The following is a 17,180-nucleotide window of genomic DNA, read 5'->3' as shown; positions in this document are numbered from 1 at the left end:
CTCAGAAAACAGCCCCTAACATTTGACCTCAGTCATTACAGCACATGTATTGAGAGAGAGAACATGATTTACAGCCCTTTTTAAAGAAAAGGACTGGAGCCACTGAAAACATTCAACGATCTGGTCAAATGCTGTTAGCCTAAGAACAAAGTAGTCCCCAAGCAGATGCTATAGTGGCATAAGGGGAAGGGTACAAGTACTGGGGCCATGCTCCAGGGGAGTGTACAACTGAGGAAAAGGAGGGACAAAGAGGAAGGAGTGCCCCCTAGCAAGCAAGGATTTTTTTAAGGACACTGAAACAAACAAATAAAAAAGCAGAGAGCACACAAAAAAGTATATTCTAAAGTATAGATAAGAGGTTCCGTATGCTTGACCTAACAAGTATGTATAGTTGCAAAATTTAACAAATTAGGCTACTTATAAAGCTCCCAGAATGTTCCCTGATTATATGCAAATACTCGAAGAAGCATGAAGGCAAGACAGGTGATTTTGTTTGGTTTCAAAATAAAAAGTACCCAAAAACATTGCAAAAAAAAAAATGTTGCTGAACTTTTGAACAGCTTTAGCTAACATTTCTCTGAGGCATCACTTAGTTAAACTTGTTTGACCCAACCCAATAATAAAAAACAAAGATTAATAATTGTGAATCAGTGAAAAAACATTTTGGGGCATTAGGAAATTAATCATGTGTTCCTGAAAGTAAGTCACAAAAGCTCACCCGAATTGGTGCAGATTGCTGACTTTCAGGAATTCACGAGAGCTAACAGATGTGGGCCTGGAAATTCTACCATAACAAACTTTTAAGAATTCAATTTTTGCCTCTCATGAAAATCCTCTGGTCGATTGCAAATTCACTTTTCCCAAACCTTCTTCATTTCTGGACAACTTTTTACTCCGCCTGCTTTCAACAGTAAATGTCCAAGCTTTTTCAGTGTGAGAAGAGATTTATGAGGAGCTGGAGAATACGCCTAAATATGTAGATTTGTGAGGGTGCAGCGATTCAAATAGCATTCCAACTCTGGAACAATTGTTTCCAGGCCCTAGAAGTAGTCTCCCAATAAGGAACAGTAAAGATGCATTTAAATCTTGTTCTTGTCACATCTAGTCTGTGTTCAGAGACAGAGGTCAAAAGTCAGTTTGTCTTACAATTAATTTTCCTTCTTACTGCAGAGTTCCAGGATTTTGTCAGGTTTTATCTAATACACATCTGTTAAATAGCTAAATCAACTGTACAAATGTTTCCAAAATATATTTCAGTAGTTGTGAAAGCCCACCGATGGTACTTCTGTGTGATGAAAAAAATATATTAGAATAGCATGAAAACAAATTAGAATACTTTACTTGGCTATGTGCAAAGAATATATTTGTTTTCTGAAACCTGATTTTCACAGATTGTTAATACATTATATAGTTTTATCAGTAAAGCTGCAAATTAGTGGGAAGGTTTTTGGACATTTCTTGGAAATGTTCTGTCTATAAATGACAGTGTGCAACCACATAATGCTTTAGTATTATATTCAGTAAAAGTGAGTGTTTAAACAAACTGAGAAACACTCCTGCCCTGATGGCAATGCTATTAGTAAACTAAGAGGCAGTTCATGGATCATGTGTTCCCTATATGTGGGCTAGATTCTTTTTTACATAAAGCAAGCGTTTAGTCTATTTAATCAAACAAATACGTTTTTTTTGTACAGCAGAAATGCTGAGCTTACATATTTGAAGGTACCCTCATATGTGACAATAAAGAAAAAGAAGACTCTGTAAACTAAAATATTTTACTAGGATCACACAATTTGAGACCTGTTTACGGGTCAGGTAGATTACAGTTTAGGTCGAGTAGATTATTCAAGTTACTCAACCTATAGGTCTAGTAACATTTTTATGATTTTTCGAGGCCTGTATGTGCCTTGTTAAGCCGGTGAAAAGAGTTGGTCATGTCACGAACATATCAGCCCTCCAGTGCTCTTAAAGCGCTTTAAAAAGTTAGCACTTTCCTACACTTCTCCCTATATTCAGAATAGAGACAGGAGGAGGCTGCAGAGTGCTTGAAACAAATGAAAAAATGCACACAGGCTTTTTAAATTTGAATATCCATTTCCTTGACAGACCAAAGATTTAAAGCAATAGCTGCAATAAAAGTAAATATTATACTTGAAAGAAAATACAGAAATTAGTATTCAATGCCGCTCCACATCCAACGCACAATCACCCAAAAGCAAAATCTGCAAGAAGAGTTTATTCAACACTTAACTCATACGTACCATTTTCTTTCCTCAACCTGGAAATGAATTTCTTTGGGGGGATCACACCCACTTTTTTCTTTTGAGTGGCAATGCTGCTAAAGAGATCAGCGAGGCATGTGAGGAGGCTCTCCTTCTTGCGCGGGATAACCTTGTATGCCAAAACATTTTCCCGAAATGGGCGACAGAAATACAGAGCCTGTAGAACCGAATTGCAGTAACAGGTGTTGCCAAACTGCGGGAAAAAAAACAGTGCTTCAATTAAAATACTGTTTATCAGAAACATCTTTCATAGTCACACCATCCTACTATCATCGTCTCATTATCAACAAGTCACCTTCATGAAGTACCGAAAACTGTTTTGCAGCTATAGGCTCACCTGTTAACCCTATTGTCATACACTCGGCCAATGTGCACATTTTTAAGAGTGGAAATGTCTGCTGATAAGCACTGTAAAGCTGATTGTGGGCCTTCAAGCAATCACAATGTCTAACAGTAGGAAAGCACATACAGTAAATAAGCTTTGGACAACTTTTTTAAGAGCATCCATTAACTGACCCACCCAGAACACATGAAGGGCATGGAACAAGGTTAAGAAGTAAAAAGAAAATGTAGAAATTCACACAATTAAATACAACAGCCAAACAAGTAAAGTAACAACATAGTTGGGCGTATACATTTACTATGACTATAACTGGGGTCTTTCAAGTGTGCAGCTGCTGATGATGATGATGATTGGCATGACAAGGTTGACTGGAAAGAGCTAGCGGGAGGAAGTTAGGGTATGTGAAAAAGAAGAAGAGGCTAAAGGAAGTACAGTTTTAAGAATATGGCAAGGGATAGCGAGTGAAAATGTTGAGATGGAAAGAAGTGTGTCCTTGTTCATTTTGGAAATATTTGAGTGCTACAGACTATATGCTAAGCATGCAAAGCTTCCTTAGGGGTGTGGAATTTAATATCTACTGTCCATGGGACAGGTTGCTGCATAAATTTAATTGTCCTATAAAACAAAATCTACTTCTCCCTTTGGTGTCATGTAGTGTGGCAACAAATTATGGCAGCAATCTAATTATGTAAGCACTCTGATAACAGCATCTCTTATTATGCCAGTGCCAATACTATAGTGGGGCTTGAATACTAGCAATTTCAAGCCATACTGTAGCAATTTCCTTATTTTGCCACCTTCCACAGATTTACCTACTGGGGCTGGAGGAAGCAGTAAGCAATAGTTCCAGGACTGGAATGCCTTTGAGTCTGTGAAAACCTACTAAAATGCACGTATTAAGGATTTTCACCAGCTCTTCTCTAATCTTTTCCCATACTGAGAAAGGCTGGAAATGTACTCCTGAAAAGGGCAGAAGAAGAAGTTCTTCCAAGGTTAGGTAAAAAAAGTGGATGGAGGAAAGTGAACTTATAATTGCTCAATAGGTTTTTGCATAAGCAAATCTACACATGCATATTTGCCCGTGCTAAAATACAGCTCACAAATATGTTCTAGGAACACGATTTCCTGGTCTACTTCTGTGAATTCTTGTGAATCCATGAAAGCCACTAATGCAAAGACGTATACCATTTGTGCACTTTTGTGACTGGCGTTTTGATTTTATTAAAATCCTACTTCTATCCATCTATCGGCTGGCTTTACTACGAGTAACAGTATTCTGTTCTTGCAAAAGGAGCATAATTGCACGCAGTAGTTTTGTTCAGTGCCAGGAACTACTGAGGCAACAAATGCTTTTGAAACCAACAATGTATTTTTTGCTTCTTGCCAATGTTTGTTACTATGGTGAGGGCCTGGCAGCTCCCACGACAATAAAGCGTTACAAAAGCCATGGCAAAACAAGACACGCATTGACAAAACTAAAAGAACAATCACTAACGTTTGATCCGCTGGCTTTGCCAGTGCTTGTTTATTTTCATGTTTCCCATAATCGTGTTGAAAATTGTTACACTGATTTTCCATTATGAATATTTTTGGGGAAATTCTAGCATGCACCAACACAGTTTACTCAATGATGCTTCAAAGAAATAGTACCTAAAATTTCACCGTAATTTAGCAAAGCATTTTTTTCCTATTTGCATTTTTTCTGAACATTTTATTTTGAAAGCAAAGAATCATCAATCTTGCTTACAAGCGTTTGCAAAAATCTGTATCTAATCAGAGAGCTTTCTGGAAGCATTATACGTAGCCTCATATTGTTAAACTTTTCAAACGTGTACACACGTTTTTACTGGCACCAGTCAGTAGTTCAGTGTGACCTTAGTTTTTTTTTTTTTTTTTTTTTTAGATTGCTCACCCTAATAATTAACGCTTTGCATTAATAAACCATAAATACAAGTTTGAACTGCATTAACATATGGACATAGAAATTACCTCAACTGCAGACTGTTCCCCTCCCTGTAAACTGGCAGCCAAAGTGTTTGTGCTGCAGAGGGTTGGGCCTGCTGCTGGTCCCAAGGACAAAATAAACATAAAAGCTTTTTCCTTGACCCTAAATAATATGCCCTGGTCGTTGGACTATAGGAATTCCACACCCCTCCTTTCGGGATATACTCACAACTGCTAAGAAAAGGAATCCATATTTTTCTGTTTATTTCCTTCTTTTAGTTGTTACAGGATCTGAAACAGAAGTTCTCCACAGATGTCACATCAAAACATGTACTATAGTAGGACTTGAGAAAATAAAAGAGGACTTTGGGAGGACAGTGAAGACGTGCCTAGAACTATCATCAATATTTCTACTTTTCTGCCCAAATCTTCTAGACCTTGTGCCTTGGGGAAGGAAAGGGATCAAAACAACAGTTACTCAAATGTGGCAATGAAAGTTATGTCATGGAAATCTTGATTGGTAAGGGTGATGTGTGGTTATTGAGCAGGGGGCAAGTGTTTTTGAAGATATGCAGACCTCTGGTCAGAAGCATTTAAGTGTTATGATACTAGACTTAAAAAGCGCCTCAAGTGAGATTCGGCATGCTGAGCTTTGAGGATTGAAAGTCGCCTTTAGGTCTATGTGAAGAGAAGACGTGCGGTTTAGGAGGGGAAGACAATAAATACATGGAAAGGAGGAGTGAAGCACAGTGAAAATAAACTCTAGTATAAGGAATTTGCAGACAGACCGACCTGTTGAACGCTATGAATTATCCATCTGATGTCTGAAGAAGGAATGTAAGATCTACTAGAGATAATCTTTCTAGGCATGGCAAAAGTGGAAACATTTTGTACCGGTAGGAATGAGTAGTAAAGGATGAGGAGGTTTATGCAAAGTACAGCGAAGGGCCATCAGTTGGATGGGGTTGAAATGAGTAATGAGGGGGTCATCAGGAGGAAGATATTGCAACACGTAGAGAGAGGTCATCAGGATGTGGCCGCTGTATGGAATAGCCAAGGATCTTCAAAAGCAGGCTGTTGCAAGAGGGTAACTGTGGAGTCATCAGGAGGAGGATCTTGGAATGCGCACTCTTTACAGTAGCCTCCACCTAATAAACGCACATTATGCATTTCAGCAGGCTCCCAGGAGGAGACTACTGCAATGAGTACCAAGGAGTAATCAGGAAGAGGCTGCTGCAATGAGCAGTGAGAGGTCTCCACAAGGGAGCTGGTCCAATGGGTATCAAGGAGTCATCCAGAGGCAGGTGCTGAAATGAGTAGAGAGAAGTAATCAGCTTGGGTAGTAGCACTGAGCAGTGAGGCATCATCAAGAGAAGACTTTTGCAAGGGGAAGTAAAGGATCATCAGGAGGCGGCAGCTATAAGGAGCAGTGAGAGATAGCAAGCAGCTGCTGCAATGAACAGTGAGAGGCCATCTACAGGAGGCTATTGTCATGAGTAGTGAGGGGTCATCAGTAGGAGGATGATGCAATGACCAGTGAGGATCATCAGTAGGAGGTTGTTTGTTGAAAGGACTAGTGAGGGTCATCAATAGGAGGCTCTTGCTAGTCAGGGTCCTCAGTAGGAGGCTCTTGCAATGAATAGAGAGGGGTCATCAGTAGGAGGCTGATGCAAGTACTAGTGAAGGGTCATCAGGTGGAAGCTATTGCAATATGTGGTAAGTGGTCATCAGGAGGGGGCTGTTGCAATGACTAGTGAGGATCATCAGTAGGAGGCTGTTTGTTGAAAGGACTAGTGAAGGTCATCAATAGGAGGCTCTTGCAAGGACTAGTCAGGGTCATCAGTAGGAGGCTCTTTCAATGTGTAGAGAGGGGTCATTAGAGGAGGCTGATGCAAGGACTAGTGAAGGTCATCAGTAGGAGGCTCTTGCAAGGACTATGGAGGGTCATCAGTAGGAGGCTCTTGCAAGGACTAGTGAAGATCATCAGTGGGAGGCTCTTGCAATGAACAGAGAAGGGTCATCAGTAGGAGGCTGTTGCAATGACTAGTGAAGAGTCATCAGGTGGAAGCTACTGCAATATGTGGTAAGTGGTCATCAGGAGGGGGCTTAATGACTAGTGAGGGTCATCAGTAGGAGGCTGTTACAATCAATAGAAAGAGGCCATTTGGAAGATGCCTTTGTAAGGAGTAGTGAGGGATCACCAAGAGACGGCAATGAGTGATAAAGGGTCATCAGGAGAAGTCTGTTGCAAAGAGTAATGGGGGGGTCAATAGAGAAGGCAGCTGTAATAAGTAGTGTGGGACCTTCAAGGGGACGCTGTAGCAGGGAGAAGTGAGGGGCCATTAGGAGATTTCTATTGCAAGGAATATTGAAGGGACTACAGGAGGAGGCTTCGGCAATGAGTAAAGCGGCGTCTCTAGGAATTAATTTTAAGGGGGAGCGCATGTTGGATCACAGGTAAAGGTACAGGGCCTCCTACAAAGGAGATAATATATGAATACATACACAATTACATAAAATGTTTAAATCAGACTCTGTGGGTACATATAGGTATACAAAGTCAGATTTTAACATTTTAAACAACCAACACTGCTTTGGTATTTAGATAAATCAATGTGTGTGGCAAGGTGCAGTGTCTATATTTTAATTTTGTGCACCCTCCTGGCACACTGAACTACTGCGATGGGGCCCAGAGGGAGTGCAGGACCAATAGAGCCCCATAGGTCTTATCTGCCGCCCTCTAGAGTCACCAGTGAAAGAGTTCTGAAGGATCATCAGTAGGAGGCTTGTGCAGTTTAGTAGCGCAGGGTCAACAGGAGGTGCCTGTTGTAATTACTAGTGAGGGGGTCTTCAGAAGAAGGCTGTTCAAAGGAGTAGATGGTGACCATTGGTAGGAAGCTGTTATAAAGTGTAGTAAAAGGCCAACCGAAAACCACTGCAAGAAGCAGTAAGGGTCATCAGGAGGAGAGTGTTACAATGTGTAGTGAGGGATAATCAGGAGGAGCTTGATGCATCAGGGGCTCATTAGGGGTATGCTGTATTAAATGTCTGTGGTTGCTTTAAGGTGAAAATGGGTAGATTGTGCCACACGAAGAATGAAAAAGTAGCAGTCAAGATAATAAAAGTTAAGAGACAGATATCCCTGGTAGAAATAAAACAGAGGTGAAGGGCAGGATGGAACAATGGAGCTGTGTCCACAGATGGGCTGCAGTAAATTTGTGCTCAATAGAAGAGAGGAGGGTAGCAGTAGGAGATCTTGGACTGACCAAGGTGAAGTAGTGGGCAGCAGGCGCTCATCTAGTACTATGCAGCAGACATTATGGACAACATACACATGGAACTGATCTGTTTATGAGGAAAAGGTGAAGATGTTTGGCTGTCATCAAAGAAGAGGTAGAAAGGAAATATGTACGAACAGAGCTTTACACAGCATAGTTGTACTGAAGAAGAAAAAGGGCTGCAGAAGAAAAATATATTGAGTGGTGCCCGGCCAATACTTAAATGGACTTCAGTATGGTGGACCACTGCAACTTTATACTGCAGAAATTGGTGAAGTAGCAGAACTAGGTGTGAACGGCATTGGCGATGCCGAACTTGACATACTTATCCCAAACATGTTGTGGTCGAAACAATGAAACGTTTGTAGTGTATCACATACGAAAAATATGAAATTAACAAAACTGCTTTTATTATGTTTCAAATGGCCCCTTAATTGTGGTGTAATTAACCCCTAGAGTGCCCAGGACGAGCTGGTCTCGCCCCGCTTGGGGGGGGGGGGCAGAAACCACTAGACACCAGGGATTATTTATTTTATTCATACTTGCGCATAAGGAGAGCGGCCCCTTGGGCAAGGGCCGCTCCCCGGGGGGAGGGGGGCAAATGATTTTTAGGCCATTTCTGCCCTCCCCACCACTATACAGCAGGGATTTTTATTTTTTTTATTTTTTTATGTTTGGGGAGCGACCCTTTAGGCAAGGGTCGCTCCCGGGGGGCCAAATTATTTTTAATATAATTAGGCCGATCTGCCCCCCCCCCCCGTCCCCCACCTCCCCCAAGGGGGGCCAGAAACCACAAGACACCAGGGAATTTTTTCTTTTTTTTTATACTAACGTATAAGGGGAGCGGCCCCTTTGGCAAGGGCCACTCCCGGGGGGGGGGAATTTTTAGGCCATTTCTGCCCCCCCTCCCCCCCCCCCCCGGGGCAGATCGGCCTTATATAATTAGGCAGATCTGCCCACGGGGGCAGAAACCTCTAGACACCAGGGATATATATTTTTTTTATTTACTTTTATGTTTTTATATATGGGGAGCGACCCCTTAGACAAGGGTCGCTCCTCCTGGGGCATATTGTATTTAGGCCATTTCTGCCTCCCTGGGGGCAGATCAGCCTATTTTTGTTAGGCCAATCTGCCTCCAAATGGGGCACAAACCTCTAGACACCATGGATTGGTGTGTGTATATGTGTGTGTTTTGTTTGTGGGGGCAGCCTCTTGGGCAAGGGTCGCTCCCCATGGGGGCACATTACTGTTGGCCATAACTGCCCCCCTTGGGGGCATATTGGCCTATTTGTGGAAGGCCCACAGAGACTAGGGCCATACCCCCACCCCAAATAAATGGGGCCAAAGTTGTTCAGTCCACCACTGGGCAGATTGAGCTATTACCCCCGATCCACACCCCGGGGGGACAGAAAGTCTACTAGATGTCAGGGAATAAAAAAAAAAAAAGAAAAGAAAATAGTGGGGTGGTGGTTACCAACCAGTATGGGCCTGGTTATGCCCCCACCCGAACTGAAGGGGCTAACAGTCTTTCAGCTCTCCCCCACACACTAAAACATCTGATCCCAGGGCAAGCAAGAGGACATTTGATTTTTTTTGTTTTTTTGTTTTACATTTGGGCCATGAAAACTTGGTAACTTTCAAAATCGTCCCACTTGGAATGGTGAGGGCTGCACTTTTTTTTTTTTACTTTTGGACGCTGCCATGTAGAAAAATCCACAAGACCTAAACACAGCTGAAAACTAAACTTCTAGTTGATTCCAGGGTGGTGTGCTTCACATGCACCCCGGACCATTTCCTTACCCACAATGGTCTGCAAACCTGCAACTTTGCAGGAAAGCACACATTTTCCCCACATTTTTGTGATGGAACCTTCCGGAATCTGCAGGAATCCACAAAAATTCCTACCACCCAGCACGGTCTCATCTATACCGATAAAATTTCTGCTGCACTTGTCAGCCTAAAAATGTTTTTTTTTCAAACTGCCCTTTTGGACCCACTTTGGTTCCCCTCCATTTCTACGTGTTTTTGGCTGTTACGTGTCACAAACACTTGTCCCACCTACTTGTATCATTTTTACCGGGAGACTGCGGGGAACATTGAGTGGTAGGATATTTGTCCCGGTGCAGTGATCCCACACAGAAATGTGGGGAAAATGGGAGTTTTTAGCAAAATTTGATTCTGGGTAAGAAAACATTGGGGGATCCACGCAAGTCACACCTCCCTGGACTCCCTCTCGGATGCCTAGGCTTCAGAAATGTCTGGGTTTGGTAGGTTTCCCTAGATGGCTGCTGAGCCCAGGACCAAAAACACAGGTGCCCCCCCCCGCAAAAACAGGTCGTTTTGTATTTGATAATTTTGATGTGTCCAGATAGTGTTTTGGGGCATTTCCTGTTGCGAGCACAAGGCCTACCCACACAAGTGAGGTACCATTTTTATCGGGAGACTTGGGGGAATGCTGAGTGGAAGTAAATTTGTGGCTCCTCTCAGATTCCAGAACTTTCTGTCACCGAAATGTGAGGAAAAAGTGTTTTTTTAGACAAAGATTGAGGTTTGCAAAGGATTCTGGGTAAAAGAACCTGGTGAGAGCCCCACAAGTCACCCCATCTTGGATTCCCCTAGGCCTCTAGTTTAAAAAAATGCACAGGTTTGGTAGGTTTCTCTAGGTACCGGCTGAGCTAGAAATCCACAGGTAGGCACTTTGCCAAAAACACCTTTGTTTTCGGTGGAAAAATTTGATGTGTCCACATTGTGTTTTGGGGCATTTCCTGTCGTGGGCGCTAGGCCTACCCACACAAGTGAGGTACCATTTTCATTGGGAGACTTGGGGGAACATAGAATAGCAAAACAAGTGTTATTGCCCCTTGTCTTTCTCTACATTTTTTCCTTCCAAATATAAGACAGTGTGCAAAAAAGACGTCTATTTGAGAAATGCTCTGTAATTCACATGCTAGTATGGGCACCCCAGAATTCAGAGATGTGCAAATAACCACTGCTCCTAAACACCTTATCTTGTGCCCATTTGGGAAATACAAAGGTTTTCTTGATACCTATTTTTCACTCTTTATATTTCAGCAAATGAATTGCTGCATGCCCGGTATAGAATGAAAACCCACTGCAAGGTGCAGCTCATTTATTGGTTCTGAGTACATAGGGTTCTTGATGAACCTACAAGCCCTATATATCCTCGCAACCAGAAGAGTCCAGCACACATAATGGTATATTGCTTTGAAAAATATGACATTGCAGGAAAAAGTTACAGAGTAAAACGTAGAGAAAACTTGCTGTTTTTTTCACCTCAATTTCAATATGTTTTTATTTCAGTTGTTATTTTCTGTAGGAAACCCTTGAAGGATCTACACAAATTACCCATTGCTGAATTCAGAATTTCGTCTACTTTTCAGAAACGTTTAGGTTTCTGAGATCCAGAATTGGTTTCACACCCATTTCTGTCACTGAGTGGAAGGAGGCTGAAAGCACAAAAAATGGGGTATGCCCCAGTAAAATGCCAAAATTGTGTTGAAAAATTGGGTTTTCGGATCCAAGTCTGCCTGTTCCTGAAAGCTGGGAAGCTGGTGATTTTAGCATTGCAAACCCTTTGTTGATGCCAATTTCAGGGAAAAAAAATCACAAGCCTTCTTCTGCAGCCCTTTTTTTCCCATTTGTTTGAAAAAAAGCGAAATGTTCACTGTATTTTGGCGAATTTCTTGGTCTCCTTCAAGGGAACCCACAAAGTCTGGGTACCTCTAGAATCCCTAGGATGTTGGAAAAAAAAAAGGATGCAAATTTGGCGTGGGTAGCTTATGTGGACATAAAGTTATGAGGGCCTAAGCGCGCCTTGCCCCAAATAGCCAAACAAAGGCCTGGCATCGAAGGGGTTAAGTACATTAAATAAAGATTAATATATCTGAGTACAAGTGCTTCAGTACTTCCACAACTCGCAACATAAATATGCCTAACAAGCAGAGCTGTGGGGAAGTCAGAATACAGACATCAAAAACGGTTTACCTCTCAAATGTCAACAAATATACTTGCCAAATATTGGGCCAATTCCCCTCTAGGGGAGACTTTTGATTGCTTTTTGGGGCTATTTTACAAGAAAAATCAAGATTATCTGAAGAAATTTCCAACCAAAGAATACAATTTAAGCTAGAAAATACGTTTTTTTAGCCGAAATTCATTGCTGTTGCTTAAAAAAAAAAAAAAAAAAAAAAAAAAAAAAAAAGGACAGTCAATTTACGTTTACGTGTGCGGGGGACGTAAAGATGGTACAGCCTCATGTACTAGCTGTGCGAGGGACGTAAAGGTAGTACAGCCTCATGTACTAGTTGTGTGGGGGACGTAAAGGATGTACAGCCTCACGTCGTAAAGGTGGTACAGCCTCATGTACTAGCTGTGCGGGGATGTAAAGGTGGTACAGCCTCATGTATTAGCTGTACGGGCGACGTAAAGGTAGTAGAGCCTCATGTACTAGCTGTGCGGGGGACGTAAAGTTGGTACAGCCTCATGTACTAGCTGTGTGGGGGACGTAAAGGTTGTACAGCCTCATGTCATAAAGGTGGTACAGCCTCATGTACTGGCTGTGCAGGGAACGTAAGGTAGTACAGCCTTGTGTGCTAGCTGTGCGGGGGACGTAAAGGTGGTACAGCCTCATGTACTAGCTGTGCGGGAGTAGTAAAGGTGGTAGAGCCTCATGTACTAGCTGTACGGGGGACGTATAGGTAGTACAGCCTCATGTACTAGCTGTGCCGGGAACGTAAATGTAGTACAGCCTCATGTACTAGCTGTACGGGGACGTAAAGGTAGTACGGCCTCATGTACTAGCTGTACGGGGGACATAGAGGTAGTACAGCCTCATGTACTAGCTGCGCGGGGGACGTAAAGGTAGTACAGCCTCATGTACTAGCTGCGCGGGGGACGTAAAGGTAGTACGGCCTCATGTACTAGCTGTACGGGGGACGTAAAGGTAGTACAGCCTCATGTACTAGCTACATGCATTTCAAACCTGTTAAAGCAGGAGTGGGCTTGATCATACAAGAGTTAGCTTTGCTGTATTCAGGCCCTCCAAGCTGACCTGGCTCTGGATGCCCCAAGGGACACAGACGCCCAGCTGAAGACCTCTTTTTTAAGGGCAGCGTGCCATCTCATCGTAGGGGAGGCAGTGCACGAGTTTTTAAAGGAAGGGAATCGGACAGCAGATGTGTGGTCTTCTACGTCTGCCACAATGAGCAGGAACCTTTTCTATCACTCATTCAGCAAATAACTCAGGCGTCCTGCTAGAGGAGAGGTGTGAATACTACACGAAGCGAGGAGGAGGACAGGTGGCAGAAAGGCTTACTATAGTTCCAGCAACTTGCAGATCCAGTGCAGCAGCAGGAAGGGAAGTTCTGTACAACAGTGATGCATTTTTCTTCCCTAAACCATAAAAGAAGGTTGTTTCCCCCCTGTGTTCCTGCAAGAGACAATGGTACCCAAGCATTCAGCTCTGACTGCCCTTCTCGGGTCAGTGTCTGCATGGCAGATCTACTTCCTACACAATCTCACCAGCACCTTGAAATCCTGAGCGGGAGGGACCCCGTCTCTGAAACCCCCAGAAAATACATTTGCGGTAGACGCTGAGACCAAGTCTAATTCCAGCACCTTACTTTACAGAGTAAAAGTCCATTTCAGTCCACATTCGTGCTTTTCAGCCAGGCAAGGCAGCACGTCCAAGCCAAAGATGGCCTCATGCCAGCAAGTGACGCATGCAGTCTCTGGCACGTTGGCACACACACGCCACTTAGATTTGCACAAAATGCATCTTGAAAAGTGATTTGTAACAGGACAGAAACTGGCCGGAAACAGGATTTATAGTGGTCCATCTGAACAATAAAACTACAACTACATTATTTAAGGAGATGTGTCCAGAACGTGCCCTTATCAGTTCTGTGTAAAATGCTTCACTAAATGTAAAGCTTTTTCCTCCTCACCCTCAGCCAGCGGGACCCTGGAACGTAAGACGGCGCAAAGCAACGAACGAGGCACTTTAAGGATGTGAGAGGCTGGACCCATCTTTGTTCGCTGTGCGAGAAAATTATACATAACATACAAAATAAAATGCTACCCAAGCTAAGAGCCTGTTTCTGTGCCGACCCAAGCCGGATGGTATCTGTGGATGCGTCATACTTTATTTCAGTACTCCAGCAGCCATTAATCTTCGCTGACTTTCAGCTTTTCTTCCCTCTTCCCCACAGAAGTGCACAGATATAAATAAGCCTTACATTCTGCTTACATCAGCATCTTCTGCAGGCACTTCCAGTGACTGCAGTTCAAAGAGTTAGTTTTATTTAAAAGAACTAACTGCGCCCTCATTCATTATAACAAGCTGGCACCACCTAGTGGGTGTACTACAGTACTACATCGTGGCACGAAAAGGACACAACATTCACACCTATTATACCATGGGTACTCACAAATATTTTCCCAGGGGCCCACTATTTGGTCTTTGATGTGACCGAGGGCCGCATTGCTGCCAGCATGGTGGCGGTCGGAGGGCTAGGGGTATGGAGGGGTAGTGGTAAAGTGTATGTAGGGGAAGTGAAGCATATACATCTAGGGTCTGAATTGCCCAATGTGAAACCAGAAACGTGGGTATAAATCCCGGCTTCTCCACTTAACCAAATTGTGTGATCCTAGGCAAATGTTTTAATTCACTTTACCTCCTTTTTTCCTTTTTCTTCATCAACACATATAAGAAGCTTGAAATATGTCTTCAGGATGTATGCTGTATAAAACCTTCTGTGTCTGATTTAATAAACTATAATGTTGATCATGTTTCATAGAAACCCAGCACTCCCAAAGAGTTCACATAACAACTGACTTGTCTTTTAGTTCACATTATTGTCAGGGTGTGTAGGATGGAAGGGGATGAACATTTCTAAATTCATTTTTGAAAACTATCACTTTAAAAAATACTTGTCAATGCAGTGATATAATGTTGTGTACTAAGGTGAAATGGTTCTGCAGGTTAATGAAATGCACTGTTTGAATTTTATACAGATCATACTTTTATATTTTTGCTGCAAGATGTCTTTAATAATGAAGGTGTTTTTTTAAGTTAAGAGAAGAGTTCCAGAACACCCTAGTTATTCCTTTTCTTTAACTTCAATTAGACTCCAAATAAATACTTGCCCGTTTAACAATTTTTTGTGCCAGTGCTCAGTCGAATAAACAGCAGCACAGTGCTGCTGTTGACCTGGGGGCCGGCCGCATGTAAATATCAGGAGGGCCACAAGCGGCCCCTGGGCTGTACTTTAGAGTATCACTGTATTATGCTAAGGGCCTGATTTAGACTTTGGCAGACTTGTTACTTTGTCACAAATGTGATTGATATTCCGTCCCCCGTATTACAATTTCCATACAATATGTGGAATCGTAATACTGCGGAAGGGATATCCCATCCGTCACGTTTGTGACAGTGTATCCCCGTCCGCCAAACTCTAAATCAGACCCTAAGATTCTAACGTTGCTGAGTCCAGCGCCGATGCTCTCAGCATGGAGGGAGAAATGTGCCACAGAGAAACAGCCCTACATTAAGGAGTGCAGGGACAAAGCAGAATAGCAGCATGACTATGGAGCAAATCAACTTATGTGGGAACACAAGGGGAGGAGAGACAGTAGTCGGGGACAACTATAGTGTCATGATCTGGATATATCATCACACGTCTCACTGTTTGCAAGTGTCCTGGGAACAGACACTCATTTGTTGGAAGTTCTGGAGTTTGATGAAAGGTATCAGCCATTTGGTGTGGAATCTAATGTAAATTTACCACCAAATGGGTCAAATGGTGTAAACTATATTTCTTTTTAGCAGTCACGCTTCTGAGGCCATCCCTGTGGACCCACTCACTGATCTTAACAGTCGCACATCACATATTTTGGTCCGAAAGTCCTCAAATCTCACTCCAGTGGATTCTTAGCCTAATGACATCTCTGTTATGCCCTGCCAACCAGAACCTTGCAGCAGAGGTGTATACGTAGGCCTTGGACAGTCTATGAAGAGAATATGGAATGACAGAAACGTGGCAAAGGACTGAACAAAAGAATTAAAAACACAAAATGAGATCGCAATTACAAACAAAGATTGGTAAAACCAATAGGTTTCACCTATGAAAGCTCTATTAACTCTTTTTTTTATATTTTGCAATACGGCTTAAAGTCAATGAAAAAAGTCCTACAACGTGCCCGGCACTGACTGAGTCACCACTTTTTTTCTGTGCTTTAAGCACAGGCTGCTGTGCAATATGGCTTAAAGTAAAGAAAAAAATGCTATGACATCACCAACGCTGAGTGCATCATAGCGTGTTTTTTTTTTTTTAAACTTTAAGCCACGTTGCACGGGGTACTACGCAACATGGCTTAACTTACAGAAAAAAGCAGTATGACATGGCCAACTCTGATCACGTCATAGTGCTTTTTTTTAAAACCAAGAGCGAGGTGGGGGTAAGCCACATGAGAGAGCAGCAACAAAGGATAGACTGGGGGAGGAAGGGGCAACGCGCAGGAGGTGCAGGGGAGGAGGCGTGGGAGCATCAACAATGGGGAAGGGGGGGGGTGAGCGCACCTAAAAAATTAAAGTGTCTTTGTGTAATGTAAGTGGTGCTCATCTAAAGAACTCCAATACTGTAGGGTTCCACTGTATAAACGAATGAAGAAAAAAATAAACAAAAGGAAAACAACACAAGAAAGGCGCGGGGGGAAGAGAGAAGTAACAACACACAGAGGATAAGAGTAAAAAAAAAACATTTTTTAAAACACCTGCATGCGACTGCAGCCAGTGGGAGGACACTGGCTGCAGACAGGAAGCTGTACTAGGTCCATGCTCCACAGCAGGGACCAAGGGACCAACACTCCAACACTGGGAGGCCTAGCGGAAGCAGGAAATAACAGGAGGCACTGACTAACCAGAAGGAAGGAAATGAGCAACATGGAAGCCAAGCGATGGTAAGTAATGGTAAGTAACGTGTGGGCTCTAAGACTATTTTAAGCTTTAACAAAATATTTTGCCAACACCGCATGCATAGTGTAGGTGGATCCTAAAAAGGAGCATCAGATGTGGTAGAGGACAAGAAAACTGAATATGGATAGGGTAAGATGAGGTGAGCCACAGGCTTCTCAGTAATTAAGTTGTGGTTCAGGATTGGCTTCAGCATGCTGGTCGCTGATCTGTAAGGACGCACAGGAAGCCAGTCCATCAAGGAGCAGAACAAGAGGATGGTCGACAGGGCTACCTACCATTGCCTTGTTACATAAAACCAGGGCTGCCCAGGGGTTCCAGTAGACTCTTCAAATTAACAG

General features: G+C 42.9%; 1 protein-coding gene across 1 annotated transcript in view; it reads right to left on the bottom strand.

Annotated features, from left to right (window-relative positions):
* LOC138261648 (ubiquitin carboxyl-terminal hydrolase 12-like) overlaps positions 1–17,180 on the bottom strand; it is a 190,872-nt gene that overhangs the window by 107,845 nt on the left and 65,847 nt on the right. Inside the window, exon 3 of the mRNA XM_069210817.1 lies at positions 2,262–2,475. Within this exon, the coding sequence (XP_069066918.1) occupies positions 2,262–2,475 (214 nt within the window). The remainder of the gene's footprint in view (positions 1–2,261; positions 2,476–17,180) is intronic.

This window comes from Pleurodeles waltl, chromosome 2_1, assembly GCF_031143425.1.
Source record: "Pleurodeles waltl isolate 20211129_DDA chromosome 2_1, aPleWal1.hap1.20221129, whole genome shotgun sequence".
NCBI lineage: Eukaryota > Metazoa > Chordata > Amphibia > Caudata > Salamandridae > Pleurodeles > Pleurodeles waltl.
Note: the sequence above shows the minus strand (reverse complement) of the source record. Positions and strands in the feature narration are given on the sequence as shown.